This window comes from Poeciliopsis prolifica, unplaced genomic scaffold (genome assembly GCF_027474105.1).
Source record: "Poeciliopsis prolifica strain line A6 unplaced genomic scaffold, Auburn_PproV2 SCAFFOLD013, whole genome shotgun sequence".
In the NCBI taxonomy this organism is placed as follows: Eukaryota; Metazoa; Chordata; class Actinopteri; order Cyprinodontiformes; family Poeciliidae; genus Poeciliopsis; species Poeciliopsis prolifica.
The window spans coordinates 8981929-8994849 of NW_026562388.1; the positions used below are offsets into that span (position 1 = coordinate 8981929).

Genomic DNA, 12921 nt, shown 5'->3' on the forward strand with positions numbered 1-12921 from the left:
TTGGCCAGCAGATGGCGCTATAGTTCTAATTTTGCATAAACGCTTTGTGTGGTAGGGTCTGATGCTGCATATTACAAGAATATTATGCAGCTTTAGTTGACCAGTGACATGGTAATGCTTTTAATCACATAATGTGAGAGAGTGCTGTTTGCCATATTTTAATTATGGTTAACCAGAGATTTGCTCTTTACAAACAAATCGTAAATCTCTTGTTGGGAAACAAATAATTGATTGCATAAAGCTGATGCTCGTGGTTTTCTTTTTGTACAATAAGTTGCTTTTGTTTTTCTGTCTTTGATCAGCGGGAGAAGTGTATGTTCATTCAGCTGAAGGGTGGAGTCGAAGGACACTCCTTTCTTCATAGCCACAATGCCTCTCACTGTGTTTGGTATGTCAGCACTGGTTTTAGATTTGATGAGTAAGCTTTCAGATGTCTGAGCCTCTTGGATATAATGTACAATGTACCGATGATTTGACCCTGGATTTATAATGAAAACAATGTATTTGAAAGTGTAATAACTATAATTTCATAATGTGTCATCAAGATCCATATAATTACTGTTACAATTATAGTTACATCTGACACTTCTTTTGATCTCTTGCTTTTGGGGTTGGATAGGTTGTGTGTAAGGTTTTTATATGTTTAAAGAGTCCAAATGAAGCTGGATAGCCCTCCTGACTGATGGCGTAATTATATATTGATAATGTATATATATTGATAATGTATATAATTAGTCAAATCTCTGTTGTTCATATTTCAATAAAATTATCATCTAATGTTCTTTTATATCACAAACTGTATGCTACCTCTTAAAAATTTTGTGTAGTTTACAGTAAAGATGTTATGAAAACAAACTTCCACTTATAAAATAACTTTTCCTTTGAAGTTGAAATTCTTGGACAAACAGATTCAATTCATATTTAGAAGTATTGTATTTAACCCAATCAAACAGATTTAAACCTAATGGGAGATATTTCCATTTTATTATTACATATGTTTATACCGCTCCCGACCCCATTAGGGAGAATGGTGACTGGAAAATGGATGGATGGATGGATGGATGGATGGATGGATGGATGGATGGATGGATGGATGGATGGATGGATGGATGGATGGATGGATGGATGGATGGATGGATGGATGGATGGATGGATGGATGGATGGATGGATGGATGGATGTTTATACTTATTGGTAAAAAATAGTTTTCTGGGAATGCACAGCCAGTTTCAGTGAGGTATTGATTTTACAGTGACTTCTTCTCCTGAGCAAACATGACAAGAATTATTTTTAATTAATGACAAGAAGCATTTTTGGAAGAAAATGTGAGGCATGGAAACCTAAAATCACTGTACCACATATCAGGCATGTTGGTGGTAGCATGATGCTGTGGATCTACCAACAGCTTGTGGTCCTGGTAAATCACAGAAAAAGGGTTGGATACTGAAAAAGAGGATTCCTCCAAATTAATTTAGAGTTGGTTGGGTTTCCCAACAAGACTATGATTCTCATCAAAGCTAATTTCAGAAAGAACAAAGCAAGCAACATTAAGGTTCTGGGAGGGTCCTTCCCATGTTCTTGGTTGCAACCCAGTAAAATTTCTATGGCTGTTTTTAAAAGATAATTCTGGAATAGAAAATGAAAGGTGATACAAATTGGTGTGTAGATGAGGTAAAGCGTGTAAAGCGGCATTTTACCAAAGTTTTATTATTACTATTAATGTTATTATTATTATTATTATTTATTTTTTTTTTACCAAATCCAATAAAATTCTAAACATCTGCTCACACTTGTTTTGTTCATTTGTAGTCAATGAAAAATAACTCTGTAAGTCATTATGACTTTAAGTTGAAACTACAATTTGAATAGCCACTCATGACTATTGTTTTTAATTTGTTATTAAAATTAGTGCATTCTACTAGTAATCCATTTCAAACTTTTGCAGATGTTAAACTTTGGTTGGCTGTAGATTAAACAGCTTTTCTTTCTCTCATTTGGAATTTTATTTGCTGCAATGACCCATTTTACTCACTAGAGGGCAGTAGAAACCTGTGAGTCGTTTTCTGAATAGATCGCCTCTGGTAAAAGACTATCGTGTCCAACAATCGTGTCCAACAAAGTCCAATTTTCTCGTTTTGATTCATACTCTGTGTAAAGTTGAAAACATAACTCTCTTATAGTTTACTTTTATGTTTATTAATTCCTTCTGATGAATAGCTCTCCCTCCCAAAGAAATATGTGTTCAGTTCGCCTGAAATTCACGTTTTAATCTTAGATGATTTCTGTCGCAAATAAAACATTTCCTCTTGTCAGAGATGTCTGGCCAACTGCTGTGAGATCATATTAGATCTGGAGACTCATTATATCAACAGACCAAAGGAATGCAAGAGCGGAGTTAAAAAAAAAAAAAAAAAAGAAAGAAAATGCAATTTCCAAACATGGGCTCGCTCTTTGCGGGGGACATACATAAGCAGGGAGGCTGAACTTTCGCAAGAAGCCCATATGTTGGAAAAACGAGAGCTGGAACTGCCCCCCTTGTTAAGTAGCCGGTGGTAGAAAGATTCTTCCCACTTGGAAAAAGGCTTTTCCTCCAAAGACTTCTGGCTGGTGGAGGCTCCGGTAGTCCCCACTGAGGACAGAGGGGTCCATTTCTCTATTGGGTTAGAGAGTGGGGGACTTCAAGCAGGCTCATCTCATTATCTGCTCCCTTTAGTTTTTAACGGGAGCTTTAACTGGTAAGTAAACACAACTTTACTTAAACTATCAGGAGATCTGTGACTGGTGTTTTTTAGCTAAAAAAAAAAAGTTTATATATACATATACGTATATATATATTCTAATTCTTCGCTCTCTTTTTATATATATTAAATATAGATTGAGCAAAAAAAAAAAAAAAAAAAGAAAAAGAAAAAGGTTTAAGTTGTCACTTTTGACTGATTGATGAAAAATGTTCAAATGAGATAGACCAGTGTTAGAAGTTGCTGGGCATATCCACAGAGGAGTGTCCTTGATTTTTGATAATTCAGATCAAATGATTTTAATATGCCAACAAATCCATCAGTGCTCTTCTAGGTGCAGTTCTCCTGCTTGTGCACCAGGCGGAGTGCCGTACCTAATCATACAAATTTTGCTTTTGAAACAATCTGAAATACACATTTTCTGTTTTTTTTTCTTCTATTTATTTATTTTTTTTAATTTACAGCAAACACTAAGACGATATGGACAGTTTAAGCTCACTGATTTGCTCTCACACTCTGTGTAAAGAAATTGTGTATTTTGTGTTCAAAGTGAGTTTTTGGCAACCCTAAATGGGCACTTAGTCATGCCCTGCAGGGCATTAGTAAGTGAAAACCACAGATTAGGCTCTAGTGCATGTAGTGATCTGCATTGTGAACCACCAAAGAGATCAAAGACAGTCAGAAAGCTATCAGTTCTGCAGTGTATGCCCTCAGAAACTTGAAACCAGATGAGCTTGTGTTAACTGTTTTTTTTTTTTTTTTTTTTTTTTTTTTCCATAAATCTGTCTACAGTGTTAATTATGCACCTCAGGGTATGGGTGTGGACTGAAAGCACTAAGGTGTGGCACTTATTGCGTAAAGAAGCCGAGATAAATCTAATGGTTTTTTTCTTTTAGGAGACATAATGAAACACTTCAGATCAGTTGTTAATTCTGCCAACTAAAAATGCTATTTTATACTGATCTTCATATTTCACACTAACCATGGTAGCTGTGTAGGCCAGGAGCTCAAACATCCTTCCTGTCCTGGTAGATTGATTGATGTGCTTTTGATCCTTCAGAGTCAAACATGAAGATAAGGCTGTCGCTGGCTGCGGCTGCCTTCCTCGCAGCTCTGCTGTCCTCCATAGATGCTCAAGGTAAATGAAGCCATCTGGCTTTGCTCTTCTCACATAAACTGTCCTGCTCCTTATCGCTCCTTTTCTTCTTTCCTATTTATTTCCTCTGGTTTCTGAAAGGAGTATGATTTTTTATTTTTTATTTTGCAGAAATGATGTAAGAGATAAATGAAATGTATGTCCATGATACATTGAATAAAGTTATTGCTGAATGTTCTTTACCTTTGTGAATGATTCCATGTTGACTGTTATTCCTTCCCCTCTCATTTAAAATGGATTTAGTACGAAGGTAACAAGAATTATTGCCTTTAGTCAAAATCCGGAATCAGTTGCCTTGTATTCAAATAGCAATTTAGATTGGATTATCAAACTTTTCAACAGCAATTTTCTCACTAAGATTAGCAAACTGAAGCTTGTTTCTTATGTAATTTAGCAGAACACTAAGAAGAGTAAAAAAAAAATTTCAGTGATTATGTTTACTGTCTGCTGTTTCAGTTTTGTGTTGAAACATACTTTTTCCCCCCCAAAGAAAAGTAGAAAAATTGCCAAAATCCTTGCAATTAAGTTCTTAAGTACTTTTGAAAAATGTTGCAGGATGTTGTGCATTTATAAAAGTTTCCCTGCTGTTGTTTTTGTAGCCTTCAGCAGTAACTTGTAAAACAATAGGGTGAATCCAGTAATTTCCAGTGCATCTAAAAGTTTACGATATGGACAGATTACTGTTTGTCCTTGTAAAATGTAGCAGAGGAAATGGTTTCATTCCTAGCTCTAATTTACAGCTCTGACACGAGTGTACCAGAAGTTAAATTCTCCATTAAGTCCCATAAATTAACATATCATGGATGATTGACAGTGTGAAGTAGCAGCAATAATTCCACATAGAATGATTTATTAATCTCTTATGCAACCACTCCATTCAGAGCTAATAGCAAAGACGGACACATTGTGTGGAAACTTTCTGATATTTTCCTTCTGAGAGCTCTCCTCCCTGGTGAGAGGAGTCTGGCCTCACATATCTGCACTAAACGGAATGGAAAGATGAAATACGAGAGCTGCAAATTAATCCTCAGACAGCACAAAGACAAAGAGGCTTTCTAAGGTTTTTTTTTTTGCGGGCATTTGCAGAAACGCTGAGTTGCGAGACATATGGAAAGTTAATATGCGCCAGTGTTTAATGTCAGCACATGTTGCGGAATTACTTTGGCATCTGTCCTGCCTCTTTGGGGAGAGCTCTTTTCTCTTGGTCTCCCCTCCTGGCGGTCGTTCTGGTCAGGACCGCTGACTGGCTGACTGGCTGACTGGATGGAGACTGAGGTAACACAACAGTAGCCAGACTCTGGCCCCTGGGAACTAGAGGTGTCTTTTCATTGAGAACTGACGGGACCATCATCCATCTAACAAAAGCAAAACCACAGGACCTAAATAACTGACCAGAGTTTGTTATTCTTTACAAAACCATCTTTGTTCCTTGAGTATATTTTCCAACCAGAAGGCATAAAAAAAGCTGTGACAAATTCAAACAACACTCTCAAACCATCTCACCATGAACACATGTGGAAGCAACCATCTGAAGACCCACTCACAAGTATTTGTATTGAAATTCTTGACAAACCAATTTGCAACAAAAGACTGTTCTACACTCCTACACATCCAACATTTAATTCTATACCTCCATTCGATGAAGAAATAAAGGGGAACGCGATCTGCCAGGCTCCTTGAATTGAAATGCCAGGTTGGTGAATCTCCAATCCAAGTTTTTGAGTATTTGGCGGGCTCCTGTTTGTCGTCTGCCTGTGCACTCAGTTTGTTCCAAACTATGGCCCTTTCCTCATAGTGAATTTTAAAATGATATTCTTGCCTCCCGTGTGTTTGTTGATGTCTACTGCATGCTCTTCAACTAATTTCATCTGCAAAGTTGTACTACACTAGCTGAACTAAGGCAAATTTACATTTAAATGTAACTTAATAACTTAATAGTGTTTTTTCACTATTGTGTATGTCATATATATTAATTATATATATATATATATATATATATATATATATATATATATATATATATATATATATATATATATATATATATATATATTTTTTTTTTTACATGAAATGAAAGCTATCTTTAGGACAAAATGTAGCACAGTAGGCCAGTCAGCTTTGGTCCCTCACTCCCATAAATTGAATGCTTGTTGTTCAAAAGACTGAAAGCTTTGTATTTGTCTTTTCTAAAAAGTATCTAATACAGCATAATTTCTTCAAATTCTGTCAAATACACAGAAAAATTAGACAGAATGACCAAAAACATGTCAGTACCATTTTATCCGAGATATATTGAATTGGCCCAAATTTAGCAAAGCTGATCCATTCTTACACTTTTCTTTATTTATTTATTTATTTTTGGTTTGTTGGTTTTTTAAATCAGTTTGGACATTTAATGTACTTGGTAATCACAGCAAGCCCTATCATGATGTAAGCCCCAGGCATGGAGTAAGTTTTAGGGACCCACTTAGACAAGTATTTTTTGATGTACAGTACAATAATTTGGCAGTCATATGTACAATGTGCAATAGACGGATCACAAAAATGTTCAAAATAAATATGATATAATTTCTAGAAATGTTGTCACCCTTACAATACAATGACCATAATGCAGTGAATAATATAGTTATAGACATATGTGAAAAACAAAGAAGGAGACAAGAGACATGCTTAAAACATGCTGTTGTTACTTCTAGCATAAGGGGCTAATGTTGGTTCTATGTCTTCATTGTTTTCAAATAGGTGCTTATTGGTTAGCTGCATGCAAAATCAACTAATTAAAACACCTCACAAAGATATACACTTCTTATAGGTCACCAAGCTAACAATAAAAGAAAGATACTATATGTCAAAACACTGGACTGACAACTGGACTCTTGTAAAAGTCCAGTTGACAGTTTTTAAAATTGCATGTAATTTGTTAAAAAAAGTTTAAATATTATTGAGTAGCCTAACTTATTTTGTCACAGGTATTACTACAAAAATGCATGCATGTAAATTACTCATACTAAAACTATCCTTTCCATTTTTTGAAAGAATATCATTTTAAAATACATTTGTCATCTCTGTCTGTGTGACTCCAACTTGTACATGGATACTTACCTATGGTCCAGTCAGTCAAAGTTGTTCGTTTAAACAACTTTCTCATGTACATGATGCATGATACTGTGACTGAATCATCTGAATGTAAAGACGCACTGCCTTGTCTTTAATCTTTTTTGTTGTTCTGTTTGTTGTATTTATGCACACTCTTTCTTTGTTTTTAAACATTTTTGGTTAAGCAAAGTTTTCATTTGCCTTTCTGGTGCTTTTAGCCAGAGAAAAAAGTACACAAGAGTCTCCAGCGACGATTTGTGTATTCTTTTTTACAGGTTTGCAATGGATGTGTGCCACTCACTTGTGCAAAGAGTCTTAACCAAATAAACTACAAACCACTTCTTGTCTCTGAAATATGTTTATATACAATGTATATATAACATATGGTGTTCTGTTTTGACCATCAGTAACCATATGGCAATCTTGATTCCATTGTATAATCGGTAACTGTTGTTTTCTTTTTGTAATACTGAGTCCAACTTCATCATAAAAGCAGTGTAGTATGCAGTCGGGGCATGCAGTGTGATGATTGCACTTAGCATGTGTTGTGTGGTTCACACAGTGTTCGCACTTTTTGTGCACATGAAATGTGTTTGCCATTGCTTGAGTTGCTTGAGCAACTCAAACAGGCGCCATTTTGCTCTAAAATGGCTTCTCACTCCGTTTTTTAAAATTTAATTGTTGTCACATGTTCTCCATCTGTCACTCTCACAAATGGATGTCAGTTCTTTGTGCCTGCCCCCAACAACGAACAAGTGTGCTTCAGTTGTGAAGTGTTTGTAGTTGGGGTTTATGTATATGCTTGGGCCAAATGGCCTTTTGTTTTAATTTGATCAAAAAATATACCCACATTCATACATGCTTTTTATTTTGTAATGTGATTTAACAGTGTTTGATCTTTTGTTTGCAGTGGAACCGCCCTCAGATTTGAAATTTAAAATACTAAATGAGAACACAGTGGAAATGTCATGGGTAAGACCCTCGGCAACAATAGAGGGCGTCAGAATACAAGTTGTGTCAGACGCAGGTAAGCATGAAGCAATTTAAGTTAAGTCAATTGAAACATAAAATAAACCCAAACAATATTGTAACTTGAGAATCATGCTGTCCCCAGATGAACCAGCAAGATATTTGAACCTCGGTGCAGAAATATCTACAACATTGCTCAACAATCTGACACCCGATTTAGACTACACGGTGTCAATTAATTCCTTTTACGGTTCAGAGGAGAGCATCCCCATCTATGGACAACTGACAAGTATGTATGAGAAAATAGTGGATTAAGCAGAAAAAAAATAGAATGAGAATTTTTAAAAGTAACATCGTGAGGATTGTAGGTACATCTCACTAAATAAGAATCTCATTGCAAAAAATAAATCTTTAGTTATGCGTGAAATAAATTCTCTACACACAGAATCATGCATTTCTACTTTGCATTTCCTTTAATTTTGATGATTACACCTTCTGGCATACGCAGTCATAGGGATGACTATAGATCTCACAGTTCAAAATTTCCAGCATCAGTTTACATTCATTGATGTAAGTTTACATCAATGAATGATTTAAATATATTATTATGTGCATATAAAGTCTGTATACGTTTTGAATTGGATTACATCTGTAAAATAGCTTACTTTTCAATTATGCCCTACTTTTTTGAGTTGCACCTTTGTTCATCCAGGTCTGAAGACCTTAATGGCATTTTAGTTTACTCTGTATTTTGAGACTGCATGGAAAATACAAGATTTTATTCAGAAATTTTAGAAATATATTGGGCTTTTTACTGAGATGAAAATGGAATGACGAGCAGTTTGTTCTGCAGGTAACTTGTTCATGGAAAAAGTGAAAAGACTCAGTTTCCATTAAGCCACAGGGAAATTAGAAAGTCACAAAAAACAATATGTTTACTGTCTGGAGTTGTTGAGTTTTCATAGTTTATGAATGTGGTTTTTATCCTGGGGACTCAGTTTTATGATGTGTTGATTTTCTTCCTGTTCTCTGAAAACGTACTCTGTGAATCTGGAGTTTTACTGTTGTACTCACCAAGTTTTCCTTTTGTTTCAGTTCAGTCAAGTAACACAAGTGGAAAAGCAAGGAAGCCACATTCAGATGCAATCAGTGAGTATGTTTACTTGTGCAGCAACCAAAATCTGAACAAAACCAACCCTTGAATGTATCTTGCTTTTTTAAATTTAATTATAGAAGTGTGTTTGTTAAATAGGTAAATGTTTGAGGCTAACAGGACAGGAATTGGTTAATTTAATCCGAACAAGAGAGCAAATTTAATAGAAAATTTATTATGGATCAGAACCACCTTTAAAACTCTTAATCAAAATATTAATAAAAAATCACCAAACATTTAATTGACTGAATGTGGCTTATGAGAAATGGGGATGTGAACGAATATTCAAAGAGACCACATATGCTCTGCCAATGGAGTCATGTTAAATGTTCCAGAAAATTTCATTTATGATTGAAATCTTTGTGGGTTTTAAAGCTGAAAAGACCCCAGTCAGTGGAGCCTCAGCTAAATGTTTAGTCTGTAAAGCCATCTGCTGGAATCACTATACCAGCCCACTGTTTGGCATCAGTTGATTTTTCCTTTTGATGTCTGAATGCAACTCTAAGGGATCCAACTATGTCTCAGGGATTTGATTTTATTTAGACATTCAAAAGAGGTGAGGCATAAAATGTGTTGTTTGAAAGCCAGCTTGCTGTCATTTCCTTACTGGCACTTATTTAGAATATAAATTGATTTACTTTGAGAAACAAAAATTGTTTTATTATAATTGTTTCAAACCTAGATAATCCTGACCAATCAAAATGTTTAATGCAAGATCTAAATGTTTTTGCTCTGCACTAATTGCCCGTCATATTGTTTGTTTCTCTACTGTGTTCTCTCAGAATGTTCTGTGAGTGCCATCGCAGATTTAGTTTTTCTGGTGGATGGCTCGTGGAGTGTGGGCAGAGAAAACTTTAGGCATATCCGTAGTTTCATTGGTGCCCTGGCAGGGGCCTTTGACATCGGTGAGGACAAAACTCGTGTTGCTGTGGTTCAGTACAGCACAGACACTCGCACAGAGTTCCCCCTCACTCGTTACACCAGAAGAGGAGACCTTCTGCAAGCCATAAACTCTCTGCCTTACAAAGGAGGGAACACTATGACTGGTAAGGGGCTAGAGAGAATTTGATTGAGTAACAAAATTTTTTTAAAAAGGATGATTGTGTCGACGTGTTAAGTTCAAACTGCCAATGTAAAAACTCAAGATGTATAATTCTTCGCTTAGGTGATGCCATAGATTACCTGATGAAAAACATCTTCACTGAGGCAGCTGGGTCAAGAAAAGGGTTTCCAAAGGTAGCCATGATCATCACTGATGGAAAATCCCAGGACCCAGTGGAGGAGCATGCTGAAAAACTTAGGAACATTGGAGTGGAAATATTTGTACTAGGTATGTTTTATTATTCAGGGTTTTCTTAAATCGTGGAGAGTTGTCTGTTCTTGGAAACTGTTTTAATTTTCCATTGGTTTTTATCATGAGATCCACATTTGCCCTGAGGAGAAGTGAAATATTGTTGTTTTTCATAACTTTGGCTGTACTCCAAAGCATTTAAGTATCTCTCACATCTGCAAAGCAGAAAGCGTTATTGGTGCTGTCATGCATCTTTCCGTGCAGGTATCAAAGGAGCAGATGAAGATGAGCTCAGAGAAATTGCCTCTACACCTCACGGCAAGCATGTTTACAATGTGCCCAACTTTGACCTGATCCAAGATGTCCAGAAAAAGATCATCACTGAAGTTTGCTCTGGCGTAGATGAGCAGCTTAACTCTTTGGTCAGTGGGGAAGAAAGTAAGTAAAATCATAATAATTTAATATGTATTTGAGACGCTGTACATAACTTTGAAATTTATCTCAAATAAAATGCTTGATTTTGCGTCTGTTACCAGTGGTGGAGCCTGCCTCTAACTTGCAAGTTACGGAAATTGCATCCAAGTCAATGAGGGTGACATGGGATCCTTCCGTGGGTGAAATCACAGGCTACAAGCTGACACTTATTCCCATGGTACCTGGAATGAAGAGACAAGAACTGTACATTGGACCAACACAGACATCTATAAATGCACGAGACCTCTCTCCTGAGACCGAATATGAGATCAGTTTGTTTGCCTTGAAAGGTCTGACTCCAAGTGAACCCATTCTGGATCTAGCAAAGACTCAGCCTGTTAAGGTGTCAACTGGTAAGTGTAAAATTTACTCTTGCTGAAAACACACTCTATGAAATGTAGTCACTTAATTTATAATTTCCTGTTATTTCCTAGAGTGCTCCCTGGGAGTGGATGTGCAGGCTGATGTGGTGCTACTGGTTGACGGCTCATACAGTATTGGATTACAGAACTTTGCTAAAGTCCGTGCTTTCCTAGAGGTACTGGTCACTTCCTTTGACATTGGACCCAATAACATCCAGATAAGCTTGGTCCAGTACAGTCGAGATCCACACACCGAGTTTGCCCTTAACACCCATCACGACATTAATGCTGCTGTCAAAGCTGTGCGTAGCTTCCCGTACCGTGGTGGTTCCACAAATACTGGGAAAGCAATGACATATGTCAGAGAGAGGATCTTCGTTCCAGCTCGTGGAGCGAGGGATAATGTTCCTCGTGTCATGGTCCTCATCACCGATGGAAAGTCATCAGACTCTTTTAAGGATGCTGCCTCCAAACTGAGGAATATTGATGTGGAGATCTTTGCTGTTGGTGTGAAGGATGCAGTGAGATCTGAGCTGGAGGCTATTGCTAATCCGCCAGCTGACACTCATGTTTATGAAGTTGAGGACTTTGATGCCTTCCAGAGAATTTCCAAGGAGCTGACTCAGTCCATCTGTCTGAGGATTGAACAGGAACTTTTGAAGATCAAAAAGAAAAGTAAGTACTAAGTATTTAAAGAATATTTATAGCTTAAATTGATTATTTTTCTTTTTTTTAGCTTCTTTTCTAGATGGTCTGGAGTAAATATGAAGGCAAATGGTTTTTATATAATGTCAGTCCATTGATAAACAAGATATAATACAGAGTTGCAATAGCCTCTGTAAACCAAGGTTATTATTATTATTTGTTTCATTCTTAAACATTTTAACCAGATAAAAAAAAAAAAAAAAAAAAAAAAAATTGGTATTAAAGTATTTTTACAAGGTTGACCAGGCCTTGGAGTCTGATTTCTTGGCCAGCAGCACAGACTTCAGAAATACAAATTGTTAAAACAATTTAAGCAATAGTAAAACATTTTTTTTTTACTATTTTACAATTGTAAAATGCTAATTTTATATTTGTTAAGACTAATCTTAAAAAAACCAGTACAGACAGACTTATAAAAAATAGAAGGCAAAATGCCAGTAACTGTAAGCAATTTACTAAAATAAAGTTAAACATTAGCTTACTGCTGCAATTTTCGCTGGAATCTTGTTCCAGTGAAAATTACTGGAAATATGATTCTTCACTGGAAATACTATTCCAGTGGAAAAGGCATCCAGAAAGGTATTGCTTAGTGGATGCCTTTTACTTGAGAACAAAAAGAAAATTCTAAAAAAGTTTAGATCTTAGAATATTGATCTTAATATTAAGATTTTTCAGTTACATGGCAGAAAACCAGTCAAATTTGCTTGAAGCAGTGCCCAGTTTCATGCATTTTAATATCGCAGAAACATGTTCACTAAAAGAGGTTGGAAAGTCTGTGTGGAATTAGATACAATAGGTGCTGAAATAATTGCATTCAAGCAACCAGGCTGTTCCGACTGAGTCAAATGTCACTGAAAGTATAAGAAGACACAGAGAAGTTTCTTTATAGACAGCAAACAGCCCTTTGTTATTAGTCTATGATTGTTCACTGCAAATATACCACTCGGTGTTCAGTAGAACACAATGAATTTTACAGTT

The 12921-nt window shown here is 36.1% G+C and overlaps 1 protein-coding gene across 4 annotated transcripts in view; it reads left to right on the plus strand.

Annotated features, from left to right (window-relative positions):
- Nucleotides 1-2421: 2421 nt before the first annotated feature.
- The window catches only part of col12a1a (collagen, type XII, alpha 1a), a 62692-nt gene continuing 52192 nt past the window's right edge, over nt 2422-12921 (plus strand). Inside the window, exons 1-10 of one of the 4 annotated variants that reach the window (XM_055038165.1) lie at nt 2422-2734; nt 3798-3875; nt 7900-8016; nt 8104-8247; nt 9054-9107; nt 9894-10157; nt 10277-10441; nt 10667-10840; nt 10939-11229; nt 11311-11913. In XM_055038165.1, coding sequence (XP_054894140.1) covers nt 3806-3875; nt 7900-8016; nt 8104-8247; nt 9054-9107; nt 9894-10157; nt 10277-10441; nt 10667-10840; nt 10939-11229; nt 11311-11913 — 1882 coding nt within the window. In that variant the 5' untranslated portion in view covers nt 2422-2734; nt 3798-3805. The remainder of the gene's footprint in view (nt 2735-3797; nt 3876-7899; nt 8017-8103; nt 8248-9053; nt 9108-9893; nt 10158-10276; nt 10442-10666; nt 10841-10938; nt 11230-11310; nt 11914-12921) is intronic. The other 3 variants (XM_055038163.1, XM_055038164.1, XM_055038166.1) reach the window with 3 other exon arrangements.